A 21515-nucleotide genomic window follows, 5' to 3' on the forward strand; every position below is an offset into this window, starting at 1 on the left:
TGGGTATAGTTCAGTGGTAGATCATTTGTCTAGCATGCCAAGGCCCTGAATTTAACACCCATGACTGGAAAAAAGAAAAGGACAAACCACAAAAGAAAAAAATAGATAACTCAGACATCAAAATTAAAAACTTGTGTGTCAAATGACTCTATCAAGAAGAAAAAAAAAGCAGCTGTAACAGAACGAGAGCAATCCAGAATATATGTGAAGAACTCCTATAATTGGACAACAAGAAGACAACCTAATTTAAATAATTGCCAAAGTCTTTGAAGAGCTAGTCCTCCATAGAAGATATATTATGCCCAATAAGTGCATGCATGCATAGACGCTAGCATCATTAGTCATTAGGGAAAAAAATACAAATCAAACCACAGTGAGACACCACGTCATACCCGCAAGATGGCTATAATTTAAAAGCAGAATTGACAATAATAAGTATTGGTGAGGATATGATGAAACTGAGAAATTAGAACCCTCATATGCTGCTGTTGGGAATGTAAAATGGTGAGCTGCTGTGAAAAAGCAATTTGACAGGTAGAGAGTTACCATATCACCCACCTTTTCCACCCTTAGGTAATACATTACCAAAAGAGTTAAAAACAAAAGTACACACAAAAATTTGTGTGTGAATGTTCATAGCACCATTATTTGTCAAAAAGTAAAAGCAACTCTGTTTATCAATTTTAATTATGGATAAACAAATTGTGGTATATTCATACAATGAGATATCATTCAGCCATAAAAGGAACAAGGTACTGATTAGTACCCGAACCTTGAGCACAGACTAAAGGAAAGACACGAAAGTCACATACTATATGACTATTTGTATGAAATGTCCAAAAGTAGGCAAAGCCATAGAAAGAGTAAATTAATGATTGTTGAGGGATAGTGAGAGGGGAATCAGAATGGACCATAGAGTTTTTTATTGGGAGTGATAGAAATCTTTCAAAATTGGATAGCAGTGCTGTTTACACAACATTGTGAATATGGTGAAAATCACTGGATTACGTACCTAAAAGTAAATTATGTTATGTGAATTTTGTCTCAAATTTTGCTTTAAATGAAGATCATTTGGGACAAAAAAAAGTTTATTTGTATTTTCTGTATTTTCATTAACATGTTATTTTATTCATATTTAGAAGTTTCCACATCTCAGTGTATTTTAATCATCTTTCTTTACTCTAGGATGCCAGGAAAGCATGTAATGATGCTACGCTTGTTCAGGTAAACTGTTTTTTCCTCATTTTTTTAGTAATTTATGTGAGATAACCCGACACTAATGCAAATGACATTCAGGTTAGTTTTGTTGGTACCCAACTGAAAATAAATCAAATCTCTATGTGAAATGCTATGCAGCACAAGTGTTTTTAAAATAATGCTGTTAAAATAGAAGTCTATGGAAAAATATATGCTATAAAATACGTACACTCATCTACTTTGTGCTTGCTTTTAAGTAGTTTCTGATTTTTTGCAAATTTCTGATATTTTTTGGTATACCCTGATGAAGCCTGTTTTTCCTTGTGGAAATGTATGAAGGTTTCATTACTTTAATTAATATCCGTCACTTTTACTAAGGAAATATTTTTTGTTCTATACACATATAAAACTGGCTTTCTTATAGATAAAATTATAAATGTTTAAATCTTTGATCATCTACTTACAGATTTTTATTTGTGGCTGGTATTTTCTTAGTATTTATGCATGCAGTGTGAAAATTTGATACACGTATATAGTGTGTAATGATCAAATCAGGGTAATTATCATTTCCCTTTCCTTAAACATTTATTGTTGCTTTGTGTTTGGGAAGCTCTGAGCTCCTCTCTTCTAGTTCTGTATGAAATGCATAATAGGCTGTTGTAAACTATAGTCACTCTACTCTGCTGTAGAAGAACTTGCTCTTCCTATATGACTTGCACTGTGAGACCCGATGCCCAGTCTCCCTCTATCCCCCTTTACCTTTCCTAGTCTTTAGTGTGCAGTGTTTACTAAGATTTAGGAGTTTTTCTCTTCTTTTTAGTTAGTAGTGTGAGAAAGTCTTCGTATCTTTAATAGTGCATAGGATTATTTTAAGTTAATCATAGTTTTTATAAACAGTACTTGATTCCATAATGATGTGTGGAATTATTTGTATTAAATTACCTTTACTATAAATCTTGTGTCTGCTTTTTTTTAACTTGTTGTTTCTAGTTTATCTCCTGAACTATGTCTAAGGTAAATAGTAACATTTTTGTTGCTTTCTAAAGATCACATCAAATACGGACTCCGTGGGTCGAATACAAATGAGAACAAGGCGGACGTTGCGAGGCCACCTAGCTAAAATCTATGCCATGCACTGGGGATATGATTCAAGGTTTGTGCCTGTCATTTTGAAACTGTCAGCAGAATTGGTTTTAAGAATTGTTAGAATTTTTTGTTTAAAAACAAATCGTAATTTGAAGTGTTTGCAGAAAATGCATCCCATATGAACACTTGGCTTTCACTAAGAGTATTCATTGACACTTGAAAAGTTGAGAGACTTTTTTGGTGGCATGGGGTTTGAACTTAGGGATCTTGTGCTTGCTAGACAGGTATTCTGTCACTTGAGCTATACCCTCAGTGTTTTTTTTGCTTTAGTTATTTTTCAGATCAGGATTTGTGCTTTTTGCTCAAAGCCGTCCTCTGACCTACACCTCGGAATAGTTGGGATTATAGGTGTATACCATCATGCCCATCTAAAAACTCTTTCTCTTCTTTTTTTTTTTTTGTGGTGCTGAGGAGCAATCCAGGGGCTTATTCATGGTAGGCAAGAGCTCTACTACTGAGCTTTACCCCTAGCCTGGAGTTTAAAAACTTTTAATATGGGAAATAAATTTATCTGTCAAAAAATCTTTGTCAAGTGATCTGGGAAAACTGTGAAGGGAAATGATTTCTTTGCCTTGGGGTATTATGCTTTTTTTTTAAGCCAAAAGCAACTTCTGAACCTATTCTGCCTGGAAGTGAGGGAGTGGGGGGGGGGGGAGAGCGGGAGCGTGGAGAAATGACCCAAACAGTGTATGCACATATGCACATATGAATAAACAAATAAAAAAACCAAAAAACAATATTTTGGGTGCAAAAATTAAAATAAATAACTGTAGATAGCCAAAGAAAACGCAAGTGATGGATTATAAACATGTATTACCCACATGTGGCCCCAAAGCAATTTTTGTATATTAACCTTGAAATTTGAGTTAGTAAGCAAATGTTTTCGTAAGGCTCCAGTGTTTGGGAGCTTGTGCTCGCTGGCTGTGGCTGCATCGCTTTCTGGTAAAGGCGCATAGTTGGTAGCTGTGGTGCCTGGACTGGGATGAACCGCGCTCCGGGTGGGGACAGGGGAGCTGAGCATGAGCCATGGCCAGCACAGTGGTTGCAGTTGGACTGAGCATTTCTGCTGCAGGATTTTCAGGCCAATATGTCTTAGAAGCCATGAATCATATGAAGCCTCAAGTAAAACAAGTTTTTCAAAGTCTACCAAAATCTGCCTTCAGTGGTGGCTATTAAGAGGTGGGTTTGAACCCAAAATGACAAAACGAGAAGCAGCATTACTACTAGGTGTAAGCCCTACTGCCAATAAAGGAAAAATTAGAGATGCTTATCGACAAATTATGCTCTTAAATCATCAAAGGAGGATCTCCTTATGTAGCAGCCAAAATCAATGAAGCTAAAGATTTACGAGAAGATCAAGCTAAAAAATGAAAAATATGATGAATTTTAAGTTCATACTAGTATAATTTATGTGTATGAATGCCAACTTTTTATTTAAAAATGCCTCTGAGATAAATTTTTGTAAATGATTCAGTACAAACAAGTTTTTTTAAAAAAAGAAGCAAATGTTTGTTAAACACCTTTCATGTGCAAGTTAGTGGATATTGCTCTAGTTTCTTATTACCTAAATTCACAAAGGATTGCATTACATTACTGAGCACCTTGGGCTTGCAATTTAGATGTCCTGCTCACCACTGTTCACTGTGTTCCTAGGGTTGCAGTGCAGACTCTGCTTTTCCCAGCATGTCTGGCAGTAGCAGGTCTGCCTGTTGCCTCAGCAATTGACTCATGTTGGTGGGTAAAATCCAAAAGGAGACATGTCTTTTTTTGGTGGTATTGGGATTTGAACTCAGGGCCTCAACACTTGTAAGGCAGGTGCTCTTACCACTTGAGCCACTCTGCTAGTCCTTTTTGTGATGGGTTTTATTTACTCAGGCTGGGTTCTAGCTGCAATCCTCCTGATTGCTATTTCCTGAGTAGGAAGGAACCACCAGTGGCTGGCTTAAGACATTATGATTTTTTTCCTTTTTAAATTTCACTTAAAGCTGGTGGAGTAGTTCAGGTGGTAGAGCACCTGCTTAGCAAGCATTAGGTCCTGAGTTCAAGCCCTAGTACCACCAAAAAAAGCCCCATAATAAATTACATTTATTTTTTAACCGATATGTAAAAACATAAACATTTTATATATTAATGGGGTAACATTTGGTTTTGTTTATATATATATGTATATATTTTATTATTGTACTGGGTCAAGACATTTTTTAGAAGTTGCAGATGCATTCTCTTCTTCTGGAAGACACTAAAAGTATACATAGAGGAAGCCTCCTTGTTGCTCTCAGACAATAAACAAGATACTCAAGAATGTGCTTCTCAGGAGAGGATAGATAAGATTGTATAATTGAAATTGACAACTGACGTAAAGCTGGGGTGAATGTTTTATTCTCATTTTTAAGATTAAAGTATGTTGCCTTCACAAGGGAGGGGTGAGGATAGGTAAGACACCTAAAAAACTAGCTAGCATTTGTTGTCCTTAACGCAGAGAAACTAAAGCAGATACCTTAAAAGCAACTGAGGCCAATAGGAAAAGGGGACCAGGAACTAGAGAAAAGGTGAGATCAAAAAGAATTAACCTAGAAGGTAACACACACACACACAGGAAATTAATGTGAGTCAACTCCCTGTATAGCTATCCTTATCTCAACCAGCAAAAACCCTTGTTCCTTCCTATTATAGCTTATACTCTCTCTTCAACAAAATTAGAGATAAGGGCAAAATAGTTTCTGCTGGGTATTGAGGGGGTGGGGGGAGAGGGAGGGGGCGGAGTGGGTGGTAAGGGAGGGGGTGGGGGGCAGGGGGGGAGAAATGACCCAAGCCTTGTATACACATATGAATAATAAAAGAAAAAAAAATAAAATATGTTGCCTTGTTGATACAGCAAACTTTTAACCCAAATGCAAGCACTTGAAATAATGTTAGTGATTCTGATTCTTCTTTTCCTTAAAATTTTTCTCAAAACCAAAATATCACCCAGAAACAAACCCATCTGACATTGTCTTCCCATCCATTCTGATTATTGACTCATTCTCTAAATGTTCTCAACTCATATGCTGATGTCAGTTTATTTTTGGAGAAATTTCTTTAGGTTTATCCTACACCCTACTATCAGATCTTCCCTTTTGTAAAAACAAAGTTAAATTTACATGATGTTGTTATTTACCTACAGGGAAGGAAACAGAGTGGTTTTTTGTTGTTGTTGTTGTTGTTTTTTGCTATACACTTTTTGTGTTTTTTTACCATGGTGAAAAATAAAATTCCAGAACAGAACTAAAAATTCAATAAGTGATAATCACTTACTCAAGCATTCACACCCCTTAGCCTAGCAAACAAAAGCTTTCTGCATTTTGAGTCCAGTCTACTTTTCTCAGCTTATTTTTCCTGTTTCTCATCAACCATCAATTCCTGGGATAACAGTGTATTTTTCCTGCTGTTGTCATGGATCATATTTACCCTCCTCCTAGAATATAGACTTTTCTCTATCTTTAGTTCTTAAAATTCCAGTTTCAAGATGCATCCTTTTGATGACTTGTCCTAGCAGTTATTTTTCCTCTTTCATTCTTCTATGATATTTTTATAACACTCTTCTAACACTTTTTACTTACTTGATTCATCATAAATGTACATAAAAGTCTTGTTTCCACCAGATGGTAGGAGGACACCGAGCAGAAGGTATATCCTGCCTTGTGCCTGTTAACACTGCCATGCGTTCACAGACTCTCAGTTGATGGTTTTAGATTGTACGAGGTTTGGTTGGTAAACCTGTTCTTAACCTGTGTCATTAAATTTAAATAAATCAGAATAAGAATCCAGTCTGCTAATATCTACCAAAACCTTGAATAATAACTAAAATGTCACCATGGAAAAATTGAATCATAGCCAGAGATATTTTTAGTCACTAGCTAATTTTATGATTTATGCCCAAAATTTTTGGCATCCAGCATACATTTTTTAAAAGTTGGAAGAACATTTTCTGGTATCAAGTGTTTATTACAAAAATTGTTTTTCTTCTCTGAACTATCCTGTATTAATGCAGTGCAAACCTAATTTAAACTCTCTTTTTCCTCTAAGTGTCAAATTATTTTTGTATTTCTTCCTCTAGGCTACTAGTCAGTGCTTCCCAAGATGGAAAATTAATTATTTGGGATAGCTATACAACAAATAAGGTAGGATTTTTTAAACCATTCTTTTAAATAATTTTGTATTTGGTTTGCTATCTACCAGTTCTTTTTTTTATTCTTACTTCAAACTTTAATTGCCTTCTAAAATAAATTTATTCAGTTAATTTTAGTCTGGATCATCTCTTTGGGCTTAGTGTTTGTTTTTACTATTTAGTCTCTTTATTTCCAGGTACAAAGTACAGGAACATTATTCAGTCTGTTTTACTTGAATCTCATATTTCATATTTGAATTTTAAAGAAGATATCATTTTTATGTATAAATGAAAATTTAAAAATATTTCCATATCCTTTACTTGATCATGAATGCTAAAAGAAATATTTCCATCCCCTAATCTGAAATGACCCTGAGGTTTTTATGCCTAGTGGCAGGCATGCTAGATGGCTAGTGTAAGCCTTCCTTTGGCCCAGGCCAGGCATTTGTTTGGGGGCAAATTACAGCTTGTTTAGATCTCTTAGTGGTGCAAGATCATGGATTCTCTTAATATGTCCACTAGAAGGAATCCGTGACTTAAAGTTGAGTAGTAGTGGAAAAGCTTCAGTAATACTTTCACAAGTCAAATACCTTTATACTCTGGGTTCATAGCAGTATTTCATTAAACATTTGAAAATAATATTTTGTGACATAATAATTTCAGCCTGTTTTTTTCTTTCAATCTGGACATAGAACCCAGGCTCCCCCACATGCTAGGAGTCAATGTTCTACCATTGAGCTACACCCCCAGCCTGACTGTGATTTTAAAGCCAGCTAATATAATTATGTGATATAACAGTTTTTCTGTATTAATTGAAATTAAATGTGTCTCTTTCAACCATATATTCCTAAAGCAAAAAATTATGCCCTCTAAAATATTATTTTAGTTTAAGTGAGAGCATAGTAGTATGTTGATACCCTGCCTTGGTGAACCCATATACTGTAAATCTTTCCATGTGACCTGCAAAGGATTGGTGTTAGGGTAACAAGGCACCAGACAGATGTGACTAGATCAATGCAAAACTGTCACCATTATTCAAATGAGATCCTAGTGTTGTCATTCATAGAAGAACCATTTTAATTGACTCTAATACTTGTTACCCATCTTTATTGTTCAGTGTTATGTTGGAGGAAATTCCCCTTTTGAGCATGACTGCAAAAACAAAAGAATCTTACTAAAAGTGTCTTCTAGCATTTTACACTTAATTTTTCAAATGACTGTATTAGCATTAAAACATCCTTACAGCCTCGCTTCTATTAAAAGAATTATTTCTAAAGAACACTTCTTAACTCTGACTTGAAAATGCACAAAAAATAGACATTTTCAGTTTGGTATTTTAATTCTCATTGTTTACTTTCTCAAGCCATTATGTTTTTGTTTGGTTTATTTTTCTTAGATAGGCTTAATTTTCAGTAACATTCGCTTCATCGTAAATAGGTTTAAGAACTAGCTGGCTGCTCTTGTCACTTTCCTCAGTAGTAGTTTCTGCGTGCTTGTTTGTGTCACAGATGCATGCCATTCCGCTGAGGTCCTCCTGGGTGATGACCTGTGCCTATGCTCCTTCGGGTAACTACGTTGCCTGTGGTGGCCTGGACAACATCTGCTCTATATACAACTTAAAAACCAGAGAGGGAAATGTGAGAGTGAGCCGGGAGTTGCCAGGTCACACGGGTGAGCATCTTTCCTCTCCAGCCTCCTTTCCTGCCAGTTCTTCTCTAGAATGCCCTGATCAAGGACGCAGGACAAATCGTGCCAGGCTGGCCTAAAGGATCAGTGTCAATTGGAGGAAAGTAGAAATTACTATGAATTAGGAAAATAATAACATGTAAGTCATACATGTGATAACCATAATTTTGTTATTTTAATATCTTATTTTGGTGTTGGGACTTGAACCTAAGACCCTCGCATGCTAAGCATATGCTCCACCATGGAAATGCACTCTCAGCCCCCATAATTTTATTTTTCTTTCAGTGTTTATTTTTCAGATGGGATCTTGCTATTGTCTTTGTAAAAATAGAATTTGCTATTAAAAAAAAAAAAGCCCAAACAATGAAAAAAACACAAGAAAGCAAATACAATCCCTTGTGAAAAATGATGGGATTGTGGCATGTGTACTCAATTATGTAATTGAAAGCGTGCATTGGGATACATTATTGAATAGTTTTCACTGTGTGATAGGGTACTGCTTTATTTGCCAGTATAAACACCATAATTCAACAAATTAGGAATTTATTGCCACCCATCTGCTTTCTACCCAGCTACATTTTTGCACTACTATTTAATTATACGTTTATAAAATATTTAGAAAGGTGTTTCTCTGCATTTCCATATTTTGAAACATCGATGAATGTTAAGTATTCAAATGGCACATTTCAGAAACCTTTCCTTGATGAGGTTCTAATTTCTCACAGTACTTTTTAAGGTTTTTCTCCGAAGTGGTTAGCACAGTCTGCCATGGATTGCAGTTGTGTACAGTAGCATGCTCCTTCCATAGGTAACCGTCTCAAGTGATGGGGCCATGGCTTACTCAACTTTGTCATTTTCAGAGTGGCCAGTACACTGTTGATATGTTACCAACCTTAGAAGAATTTGCTGACAAAGTTTAGTTACAGTCAGTGGAGAATTACAAGTTATTAAAAGCAGAATTGTAGATCATACTGACACTTATTGTCCAGATATATTTTTTAAAATAATATTTCATATGGTAACAGTAATTTGATCAATGATAACCTAAAATTTGCTATTTTCTATGCTGTAGGCTACTTATCCTGCTGTCGCTTTTTAGATGACAGCCAAATTGTTACAAGTTCAGGAGACACAACTTGGTAAGTTTATTCCAGAACACTGATCTTGGGGTGCATTTACTAGGAACTAACATAAGAAGAGATAGGGTCATGACATATTTTTGTTTATTTTTAACTGTAGCGCTTTGTGGGACATCGAAACTGCCCAGCAAACCACCACGTTCACTGGGCATTCTGGGGATGTGATGAGTCTTTCCCTGAGTCCTGACATGCGGACTTTTGTTTCTGGTGCTTGCGATGCCTCTTCCAAATTATGGGATATCCGAGATGGAATGTGTAGACAGTCTTTCACAGGACACATCTCAGATATTAATGCTGTCAGTGTAAGTGAATTGCATTTTTTTTCAAAGAAAATGTGTTATGAATTTAAAGTGCTGAATTCTCTGGTATGATTTTGAAAACAAATTGCTTTCAAGGATTCTTATAATGTGCTATTTTAACACTGAATTCCTCAAATGATAGGGTTTGATGTTAAAAAGTTTAATCCGTAGGTCTAGGTCTTTATTTGCAGGGGAAATAAAAGTTTATTTCCAAAATTAGAGCGCTAGGTTATCTTGAGCAGACAGGCAGTTCATGGATGTTCACCAGGTATTAGATGAGAAAAATGTCCTATATGTCTAGGGCCTCAGAGAACAGCAACTCAGAGAGACCAGTAAGGAAGGAACAGGGAGCTATTCAGTATAAAGAGACTAACGTTTTTGAGGTTAGCCAAACTCAAGATCGAATAGTGCCAGTTGCCAGCTGTCTTGAGACTAGTTCAGACACTCGATCTTTGTGAGCCACTTTCCTGAGTTTTTCATACCAGGATAATATGCTACCTGCATCACACAGCGGTGGAGACTAAATGACAGGTATTAGATGTTTAGTAAATAATGTAAATTGTTTAAGCTACCTACCTTGAATTTTAAAAACCCAAACAGATAACCACGGGATTAAGCCACTCAGCATATATATGAGGGTTGACTAGTCACATGTCTATAAGTAAAGAAAAAATGGCATTTTGGATGGCAATCAAATGGTGAGAATTGGAGCAGTGTTAGGAGAATGGAAGACACTACTTACAGGTAAATGGCCCTGTGTAAATCAGATGCCAAAGTCTGTCGATAAGACTAGATTTTTCCAAAACTACCATAATTGACAATGATAGGTGTGCAATATATTCCCGTTTGACTAGAAGATTTTTTTGTAGAAAATTTGTAAGTTTTTGTTACTCACATGTTGAAAGCTGCTTTTATATGATTGTAGACAACATCAGAGAAAGTAAATGTTTCATTTCCCCTCTCTACCTCAGCCTGGTTAGAATAATAGAGTTTTAGAACAGGCAAACCTGCCTCCTCAGCTCTCACCCCATCACTCTTCCCAATGTGGAAAGTGCTCTCTCACTTGAGTCTAGCCCCAAATCCTTTTGTTTTTAGTTTTTCATATTAGGGTTTGCACACTAACTTTGCCTAGGTGTGCCTCAGACGGTGATCCTCCTATTCTGCCTCCTAAGTAGCTGGGACCACAGGACTGCACCACTACACCTGGCTTGTTTTTAAGGTTGAGTCTCATTAGCTTTTGCCTGGGCTTGCCTCAAACCAGGATCCTCCTTTCTCTGCCTCCCAGATACCTGGAATTACAGGCATGCACCACCACACACAGCCTTAAATTACTAAATTTTTAAAGCAGAAATGAGTATTCAGTTTTATCAGTGCTTTTTCTCTATCTGTTGAGATAAACAGTATTGTTTCTGCTTCTATGGTACTGAGCATTGATCCCAGGGCCTCACACATGCTAGGCAAGTGCTCCTATGGTTTTTCTTTTTCAATCTCTTAAAATAGTGAATTTACAGTGATTAATTTTTTCCCTCTGCATTGTTTTTTGTTTGTTTGTTTGTCCAAGACATCAGTACCATATTTATTAAAATATTAGTATACACCGAAACTTCCTTTTGGAATCAAATGGTTCAAAAAAATATCTTGTGTGTGTTTCCCTTTTCCCCCCCTCAGGTGGAATTAGAACCACCATTATTATATTTCACTTTTAAATTGTAAGCAGCAGTGATTTTAATTTAACAGTGAAATTTCTCACACTGTTTAGAATGTTATGTTCAGAAGTCAAACCATAGTAGATCCACTTGTGGCTGAGGAAGTGAAATGTGGAAGGGTGTGAGGTCATCCACCCCTTGAGCAGAGTGCTTGCATGCTCCACCCCACAGGCTCTAAGATCTTCTGGACTGGGTATTTTGTGCTGCATTGTAGGTTTCTCCTTCTCTGCTGCCATAGAGAACAAATGGGTTCTGTTAAAATTGAGTGTAGATGATGCTGTTGAATTTCCTGCAAAAGAACAACCGAGAGAGTGTTTACTGGTTGTTAAAATGGAAGGGAATGGTCAGAAGCACTAGTGTATGAGCAGACAAGGGTTGGTAAAGTTTACACAGGGCCTTCTTAAGCCAGGAATGACTGAATTGGATGCTTTGGTAGGTGGAAGGAAGACTTTCTAGCTAGAGGTTCGCAATATGGAGAATTTGAAAAGGAAGAGCATGCCCTCATTTGGTGTGGAGAGTCTCCACTGGGACCAGTCTTAACCATCCTAAATAGCATTAGAGGTATAAGTGTTTGCATTTCCAAGAGCCTATTAACACTGTCATTAGCACCCGAAGGACTTAGTGAAATTCAACCTAGGCATTCTAAGACAGCAAATACCACTGTCACCATTGCTCTGAAACTTCTAGCCAGTAGATACCACTAGGAAGCAGAAAAAACATTGGCAGATGGCACATTTCATTACCTAGAAATCCCCCCAAAAAAGTTTGGTGTATTTTCTGGATTATAAAAACTTTTAAAAACCAGTGGCTTTACTGTACCAATAATAACTTGTTAGAAAATAGAAAGGAAGAAAAATCCTATTGAAAACAACAAGAATTACAAAATAAAAATAAATTTGCCCCCAAATGTACAGTTCTTCATGAAGAGAATCATAAACACTGCTAGTAAATATTTGTATTTAGTAACTGGAACTACATTCCATTGATCCAACTATTTATCCCTCAAACTTACCTTAAAACCCTAAGGCTAGGATGTAGCTCAGTGGTAGAACATTTACCGACCATGTGCAAGGACCTGAGTCAATTCCAAGTATGCAAAAAAAAAACAAACCAAGATTGTTGCCAGAAATTTAGTAGCAAATGATGTAGCAGCAAGTCAGTAGAGAAGTTAATTCACACTGGGACAATGGCTTAACTGATAAGAAAATTAAGTTAGATCATTGTACTGAGTGCTGTTTGTCATATAAGTTCTAGATGAATAAAATTAAAATGTAAAAATGGAATTAGAAGAAAGTACAACATCTATCAGTTAATAACCTGGGAAGGACTTTATTCATAAAGCAATGAAGGAAATCTCAAAAGAAAAGATAAACTTGATTATTCAAGTTTTATTTTTTAAAAGTAAACAGTATTACAAGACAAATGATAAACTGTGAAGTTGCAGTAAACAAATAAAACAGACTAATATTAACATTATTCAAACAAAGGGACAATTGCAGCCATAATGCTAACAGCCCAGTGGAAGAAAATGTACAAAGGGCATGAGTAATGAACTCACAAAAGCAGTGCAGTTGGCCAATACATGTATAAAAAATGTGATTTTTCTCTGAAAAAAAAATCAATGTTGTGCCAATACCTGAGAAATACTATTCAAAACGAATGCATAAGTTTCTTTATTGGTTGCTTACCTTGTATAATTGGGATGTTTTGTGTTTTTTGTTAAATCTTTCCTATTTATTTCTCATAGTAGGATTTTGGAATTATTTCTTTAGGAACACAGACAGACATACATAGACACATGTTCTGTTAAATAGTAATACTTGCCTTAAATGTTTTAACAGAACATGTGGAGGGCGAGAGCCAATATTTATTAACACTTGCTATGTGCTGAACAATGGGCTGTGTACTTTGCAAATTATTTCATTAAGTCCAAACTCTGAAACTAAAACTAAAGTCCAGAATATTAAAAATCTTAGGCGTGGTGGTACACACCTATACCACCAGTACTTGGGAGGCAGAGGTAGAAGGATCACCAGCTTGAGACCAACCTGAGTTATATAGCAGAAGTAAAAGCATCAGTTTGAGGCTACCCTGCATTATATAGGGAGACCCAGCCTCAACAAAGGAAAAATAATTTAGTACCCTGTGACCACTCATAAGGTAAGTGGTAAAATTGGTAATCTAGATCTGCCTTGCCAGTCTCTGTATAATTAATTACACTGCCTTCTGTGATTTTTGTATACATCTGTGGAAAAAGCATTCATTGCTTTCGTTCTAGTTTTTCCCAAATGGATATGCCTTTGCCACTGGCTCTGATGATGCTACTTGCCGGCTGTTTGACCTCCGTGCAGACCAAGAATTATTACTGTATTCTCATGACAATATCATCTGTGGAATCACTTCTGTAGCCTTTTCAAAAAGTGGGCGCCTCCTGCTAGCTGGTTATGATGACTTTAATTGTAACGTGTGGGACACGCTGAAAGGCGATCGTGCAGGTTAGTAAATAAGTGTGAACGAGGTTCTGAGTTTTAGCAAGCCTGAAAAGGTTCATCAATAGTTTTCAAGGTCCCTGCACACAGCCTGGAGCTGCACAAAGTGGTAACATGGAGGTTCTCGTTCATGCTCACTCTTGTTACCCTTAGAGTGCAATGACAGTGCACAGTGTGCGCCTTTATTTCTGAAGAGAGACATTTAAGTCCTTATAATGTTTTCATATGTGGTATGAAGATAAATAATGAATCTGACTCAGTGTGGTCCTTTGTAAATCACAGTTTTCTTAGAACAGGTGTTGGTAGTTGCTGGGGGTTGCCTTTCTGGAACAGATCTTATAAGGGACAGGACATAGACCCATTGCCTTCCCTTAGCCTCATCCTTGGTTCCAACCCTGTTGGTTCCATGATATTAAAATATACATTAAACCATACTGGGACCAAGTTAAAACACAGAGGTTTTAATTTTTTTAAAAAAAATCAAAATTATATTTTAAAATTATACTTTAGGAATCAAGTGGTTCTATATAGTTCATTACCAAAACACAACAGTCCTTTTGATCCGAACCCCTATTTTCTGCTTCTCAAAGTACTACTTTAAGAGCTTTTAGTGACTTCCTTTCATATCTTTAAAGAACATGCCTTTCTGCTGTCACTTGATTTTTTTTTTCTTTAAACTTTTAGGCATTACTATCATCATGGATAACAAGGGTTTACCTCCCACAACAGCCATATCCTTCCCATCCTCCAGTTTTTCCTGCATACTAACTTTTGTTACGTACAAACAAGAACATTCAGTGTTTACATAATTACAGCTTTTTATGAACTATTTACTGCTGAGCGATGAGGAATACTATGACTTCTTTTGCTATACAGCTTATGTTTTTTTTTATTCTTAAATTTTTTGACTTAGTTCTGTTTCACTAGTTCTCACCAGTGAATCCTTAAAACTTTCTACCAGTTTTGTCTTTGGATCCATTTTCATCCAGTGTGCTGAGTAATCAGTGAACTTTTTGTTTTGTTTTTGCACATGGAACCCAAGGCCTTGATCATGCTAGGCAAGTGCTTTGTCACTGAGCTGCATCTCCAGCCCTTTGTAGACTTTTCTGACCCATAAAGCCCTACCCTGTAACACTGGGAAATTTGGCAAGATTTATCTGATTGTATTTCTTCTCCATTGTTTTCTTTTCTGAAATTTCTGTTATGTTGATGTTGAAAATCCTGGGTTGATCCTTTGGCTTTTTTTAGGGAGGTGAGAGGGCAGTTTCTTGCTGTGTACCCAGGCTTGCCTAGAAGTTGAGATATTCCTACCTCAGCCTCCCAAGTGCCGAGATCACAAGTAGGCATCATGATGCCTGTGGTCTTTTTTTTTTTAAATTATATTTTCTTCTGTTTTCTCTCTTTTTTTTCCCTTTGTGTTCTGAGAGAAATCCTCACATATTCTTTCACCCTTCTCTTAAGTTTTAGCTCTATCTTTTTAATTTGAGAGCTATTTTGGCCTCTTTTATGGTATCCATGTTGTTTTTTCATGAATGATGTCCTTTGTTTCTCTGAGGTTGTTAGTGAAAGGGATTTTTTTTTGAAGATTTCTTTTTGTCTTTTGTGTTTCCAAGTTGTTTTTCCCACTCCTTTCCTTATTTCTTAGTTCCCTGGCCTTATTTTTAGAATATTTCCTGAAGTCTGTTGTTTCTTAGCCTTTTTATTCATTCTTAAGGATAAGGCACTTTGAAGCCTGGGCACCTAGTTGGCTGTGTTGGCAGTCTGGTCACTGAGGAGGATGAGGCCAGCCTTGCACTTTTTTTTTCCTTTGGGCTAGCCATGTTCCCCTGAGATAGGTCCTCCACTTTTTACCTGGAAGGCATAAGCTCTAGGTAAGCCAGTTTGATTCTCCATTTTCAGCAGTTTCACCAGTCTCAGATGTGTCTGTTTTCTGCCAGTCAGGAGACTCTGTTTTCCCCTCTCCCAGGAGTAAATCTCAAGTCTTATGCCAAGTGCAGGGTGAGCAGCCACCTGATTCTGTTGTGTGAAGAACATTGGGGGTCTTCCTGATTCTGAATACTTTCAGTGCAACTTCATTTTGCCCTGTTTGCCCTACATGGTTCCAGAGATACCAGGATTCCATACTGTGAACCCTTTTGGAGGCACTGAAGTGTAGTTTTGTTTCTTGGCTTACTAGGGCACTTCATTTTGAAGTACTTGTTACCATCTAGTTTACAAAATTTTGTTGTTGTTGCCTGCTCTCATCTTCTCACTGTCCTTGTGGGTTTATGTCCTATACAGTTGTTGATGTTTCTCCCCTTTCCCCCTTTAGCAGTTCTGGGGTTTGAACTCCAGGGCTTTCATTTGCTACACAGGTGCTCTACTACTTGAGCCACCCCCTGCCCCCAAGCCCCTTTGCTTAATTTTATTTTGGGTAGAGTCTGCTTTGGCCTCAGATCATGATCCTCCTATATATGGCTCTTGTGAAATGGCTAACAGGCATGTAACACCACATCCAGCTTATCGGTTGAGATGGAGTCTTGCTTTTTTTCCCTGGGCTGGCCTCAAACCATGATCCTCCTGATCTCACCTCCTGACCAGTTGGGATTACAGTGTGAGCCACCAGGCCCTTCTAGATCTTAATGTACATATGTTTTTGTTTCTAAAACTACAGTTATTAACTTTGCACTCAACTTTCTTTTTAGGTGTCCTTGCGGGTCATGACAACCGTGTCAGCTGTTTAGGTGTAACTGATGATGGCATGGCTGTGGCAACAGGGTCTTGGGACAGTTTTCTGAGAATCTGGAATTAACTGTGTCATACATATGTTTTGTTCTCCATTGATATCTGGAGAAATCAATGCTACAGCCTAGAGCTGTGAAAAACAAATTCTACCTTACATTTGCAAGTGAAGATTTTTCTATTGAGATTATTATATACAAAAAGAAGATTTCAGTAAACTACAAAAAAAAAAAAAAAGTGGGGAAAAATATACCCAACAAGTCAAAGGTACTTATTGAGATCAAAAGGACCAATGTATTAATTTGAGTAGTTGGGTTAATTTAACCCTGACAGAGTTTGGCTTGTACTGAGTAATTATTTCTCTGTGTAGAATAGAATGTACACTTTATAGCAGATGATTGTTGTGTTTTCATTTTGTTAAGAACTACATTTTAATCTTTGTATACATAAGGAATGTCACATTTTTGAGTTTTGTAAAATTGAAGAAACAGGCACAGTAACAGATGGAAGAGATCCTATATATGTGTGTTTACTGTGTTTGAAGGAAGTTCCCTTGAATTCTGCCATTGCTTTTTATTCTAAAAGAGATCCCGGTTGGTCAACATTTAAGAGTATTGATAGGCAAGGTACCTCTGAGGCAAGTCATTAGTTTATCATGTGTCCTTTGCTAGAAATCTGAGTTCTCATTGCAGTCCATTGATGGGGGCAGATGACATGAAGCCCATAGGTTTCATTTAGACATTTTGGATATTCCTTAGAAACTTCATTGTAATTTATTGTATCAGTAAAAAGTAGATACTAGCATATAATTCTTATTTTAAAAGGCTGGTCATGACAGGGTGGTAGGAGTGGCAGAGCTCCTACCTAGCAAGTATGAGGCCCTGAGTTCAAACTGTGGCACACATACACACACAAAATGCCAGTAATGATCACCTGACACTTTGAGTAGCCCTCTGAACAGTTGGACTTCGCTATTTATTTCATATTGTGGAACTAAGTTTGTAAAGTGCACTCATATTTCAGAAGTTTGATAGAATTTGGACTCTTCCTCCATCTGGAGTCTTTCCCAGTGTGCTCTCCAGTGCTCATCCCCACACGAACATCTTTGAGGGATGCATACAGTTTAACCATTCACTAGCACTGATTTACAGTCATAACAAAGTGGCTTTATGAGTTTTATGTAATATAAAATCTGAACTAATGTACACTATTGTGCTCTAAAATTTCTTTATGATGGTGCTGGGAATGGAATCCAGGGCCTCACCATGGTATGAGTGATGGGCAGATGTTCTACCACTGAGCTACGCCCCCAGCCCCTCAGATTTCTTAAAATGAATGCTTTTTGTTCTCCTGTAATATTTCTCTCTTTAACACAAAATAATAGTTTTTAAGTGGTTTTGCTTCAGAGAATGTCTAGATCTAAGTGACCCCACTGTAAAGCCAAAAAATTCCTAGGGCCATTTTCAGAGGCATCAGAAGGCTACAAGCAAGCAGTTATTTTACTTGTCAATGTTATAATAATGTATCTACCTACTAAATGCCCTCCACCCCAACTTTTCCTCTTTGGTTTTCTCTTAGAAATAAATATAAATAATTGACAACAGAAGATTGTTAGTCTTGCTTGATGCTGGTCACGGGTTATTTTGATAAATAAAAGTGCATTGTGTTTTGTAACTTAGTAAACTGTAAGTTACTGTTAAGATAGTTCTGTTAACTTTTGATCACATGTAACCCTTACCTAGAAACTCCCAAATTATACCTATGAATTTTCATTTTTAAATTATGAATGTGTTGGTATATGCATCAAGTGTAATTTACATCAGTGTCAATTTTGTTTAAGATCAGTTGATATTAGAAAGAGAATAGAGGCAAATTAAGATACAGGAACAAATTACAGTATTGTAAGTGGCAAGTGTGAATGTATACTTGTGTTTTGTTAAGATTTCTATGAACTTTTTGCTATTAATGTTTACTTGTGAACTATTTGTATCACTTCATAAAGAACAGCTCTTTGGGATAGGCACTTTTTTATTTTATTTTTGTAGTGCTGGGGATCAAACCTAGGGCCTTGTGCATGCTATACTAGGAAAGCACTCTACCACTGAGCTACTACACCTCTAGCCTGAGATAAGCAATGTATTCATTCCCCAAAAGCAGTGCAAGTGTATGGAAGTTTACCATGTAGGTCAGTAATTCATTCCAAGCTCCCTTTCAGGAAAGCATTTCTATCACATATTAAAAAAAAACTACATGAGTATCTCTTCTGCTTGAATGTTATCATAGTAATATTTTAGTCAGAGAGGCAAAATAGAGATGCTGGGCAAGTGCTGTACCACTGAGCACTTAAAGTGACATTTTCATGTCATAAATTTGTGTAGAGAGGAATTCCAAGCAATTCTCCTATGTTCTAGGCAACTGAAAACTAACCACTAACAAACACATTTATGGCTAATTGTACCCAGGGACAATTGGTGACTAAGTAATCTCATTACCACAATATTACTTTACTGGTTAAACCCATCCTTTCTAGTGATGGGGGTTCCAGTTGCTAAATGTATTTGTGTTTGCTTGCTATTTGAGTTCAGCTGATTGTTTCTAATTCGGTTGTGCACAAGACTTTCTGAAATGAGTAAGAATGTATAATTTGTAGATACATTGTATAGCTTGGACTGAAAAAATTTGCATCAAGAGCATTACAGTTATCTAGTACATGCTAATTTTTTTTAACCACTTAAGAAACATTTAAACATAATGTGCCTCAGCAGGTTGATGTGTGGACTCTTTATATCACATGAAATAAAAGTTCTTGAAATTTGGCTTTTTTTTTTTTAAAAGACATATCTTGCTTTGTAGCTTATGCTGGCCTCAAACAGTCCTCCTACCTCAGCCTCCTGAGAAGCTGGGATATACCAGCACAGACACCTCTGGCAAGAATATTTTAAAGGCACATATTCTTTTCCAAAAGAATATGATAACCATGTGGTTTAATAAATCACCCAAAGCCCTACTCAAGACAGAAGTTTTTGGTATCAGCCAGGCCATCTTCAATTTGGACAAAGCTTCATTTTGGGCATTTGTGCTATTAATACCCAAGGCTTCCTCCCTGTCTCATGTTGATTTGAACTTTCTATTTCAACAGCAAGAGAACCTAGTAAGCAACTTCCATTTTCAATTTGGATGAGCTGATTACTAGTGATAGTAAACTAGTCTCCATCAGATAATGGATGTAAATGCTTCTGGGATGTCAAGGAATTTTAATCTATTAGAAGAGAAATGATCTTGATTTCTCTAAGAGACAATAATAATTTATATCACTAAAAAATGCTGTGCTGTTTTTACTGAACTATTGTAACTCTGTTTATGTCTTGGATTTAATAAGAATTTAAGTGTCTTAAGAGTGAACTTGTTCAGGGAACTTTAGGCTTTGATGTGAATGTCTAAGATTTTAAATTGTAATACAATACTTGTTTATTGTTAAGTTTAACTCACAAAAACTGATTAAACAATCCCCCAGATAGGCCTGTCATCACTAGCAATGAATATTCTTTTTAAAATACTTTGTCGGGCTTTAAAAATTTTTTAAATTAAGAACTATGTTCAGCTTCTCTTTCTAATTTAAAAGTATTTCTTAACTTCTGTTAGAATTTTTAAAGCCATCCATAGGTAAGATTACCTTTGTTATGAGAAAGGTAACACAATGAGTAGCTGATATCTTAAATTGAACTAGGTGCAGTATGAAGTACACTTCAGATTGTTTTGCTGTTTGTCTTGAGTAGCCTCAAATTCATTGACATATTTTATTGGTTACAATAGGTACTCATTAAAATGGTTTATAGAATGTCTAAGCTAGCAGTTGTAAAAATTTATTACTCTAGGAATGATGATAGTATACCTTGTATTTAATAAATGTTTTGCATGTTGATAAAATTTTCTAACAGCCTTCTTCTTAAAGTCCAGTGGCTGATTTTATAAACACAACTATGAGAATGCAGCATTACTGGGAGGTGGGGTGGGCAGACTGTTGTTTGGTGTTAAATGTGCCCAACAAAACTTTAAATATCATAAAGCATTTATTTTTTAGTTAACAGAATCCTAGTGATAGTTGGTAGGACACATTTCAAGCCTCTTCTGTCTGTTACACAATGGTGCTCTATCCTATTGTTTTCTAAGACGCATCTGAACATTTGCATTTTCTTATCCAAAGGCACCCACATCTCAGTGTCCTTAAAATTGGTTAAAATATTTTTCTGTTAAGTCATTGAAAATGTTTTTCTTCACCTAGACTAGTTTCTACACAATTGTGGCCAACTATAACTGTCAGTGGTGTATCTAATTACAGAAGTAAACATGTTAGGTTAAAACCTCTTACAAGGGCTGGGATGTAGCTCGGTGGTACAGCGCTTGCCTAGCATGCGTGAGGCCCTGGGTTCGATCCCAGCACCAAAAAAGAAAAGACAAAAAAAAAAAAACCTCTCCCCAAAAACCTCTTACAAAAGTTTAAACCTTATAAACTGTGGATGTGCCATGATTTTACCAGTATTCATAGATCTTTCATTTAGTGATTCATTCCTTTATTTGTACAGCTGCTCTGTGAAATGTTGCTGTGAATTGATACTGTAATCAATAAAGTGCTTTTAACCAGAGCTCCTTGTAGCATGTTTTAAGTCAATTTTTAACAGAATTTATTTTTAAAATGAAGTCTTAGAATTCCCAAGTCCAGTATTTCCTTCTCAGCCCTAATTCCTTTATCTAAACTTTTCCATGAAAAATGGGTTGCAGAAACAAGGAAATGATTAGTGTTTACCTAAGTTACCTTCTAGCTTGTTAAAAGGCCACAGATTTTCATTATAAAAGCAAACTCATTCTTCCCCTGTAGCGCCATTAGGATCATTTCCCTTAGGATAACTTCCTTCTCTTTTGTGTAATTTTTCTTTTGGTGGTACCGGGGTGTTAACTCAGGCCTCACACTTGCTAGGCAGAAGCTC

General features: G+C 36.4%; 2 protein-coding genes across 6 annotated transcripts in view; both read left to right on the top strand.

Moving 5' to 3' along the window:
- Gnb4 (G protein subunit beta 4) overlaps positions 1-21173 on the top strand; it is a 40639-nt gene extending 19466 nt beyond the window's left edge. For all 5 annotated transcript variants that reach the window (XM_074073718.1, XM_020168614.2, XM_020168615.2 and 2 more), the window contains exons 3-10: positions 1186-1224; positions 2244-2350; positions 6440-6503; positions 7999-8161; positions 9249-9315; positions 9416-9617; positions 13599-13815; positions 16494-21173. In XM_074073718.1, the coding sequence (XP_073929819.1) occupies positions 1186-1224; positions 2244-2350; positions 6440-6503; positions 7999-8161; positions 9249-9315; positions 9416-9617; positions 13599-13815; positions 16494-16600 (966 nt within the window). In that variant the 3' untranslated portion in view covers positions 16601-21173. The remainder of the gene's footprint in view (positions 1-1185; positions 1225-2243; positions 2351-6439; positions 6504-7998; positions 8162-9248; positions 9316-9415; positions 9618-13598; positions 13816-16493) is intronic.
- LOC109689668 (mitochondrial import inner membrane translocase subunit TIM14) lies at positions 3010-5063 on the top strand. Its single transcript, XM_074073719.1, is given in 3 exon segments — positions 3010-3514; positions 3517-3637; positions 3639-5063. Coding segments are annotated over 3 exon segments (342 nt in total). The 5' UTR covers positions 3010-3369; the 3' UTR covers positions 3715-5063.
- Positions 21174-21515: the final 342 nt, after the last annotated feature.

Source organism: Castor canadensis, chromosome 5 (genome assembly GCF_047511655.1).
Source record: "Castor canadensis chromosome 5, mCasCan1.hap1v2, whole genome shotgun sequence".
Taxonomy (NCBI): domain Eukaryota; kingdom Metazoa; phylum Chordata; class Mammalia; order Rodentia; family Castoridae; genus Castor; species Castor canadensis.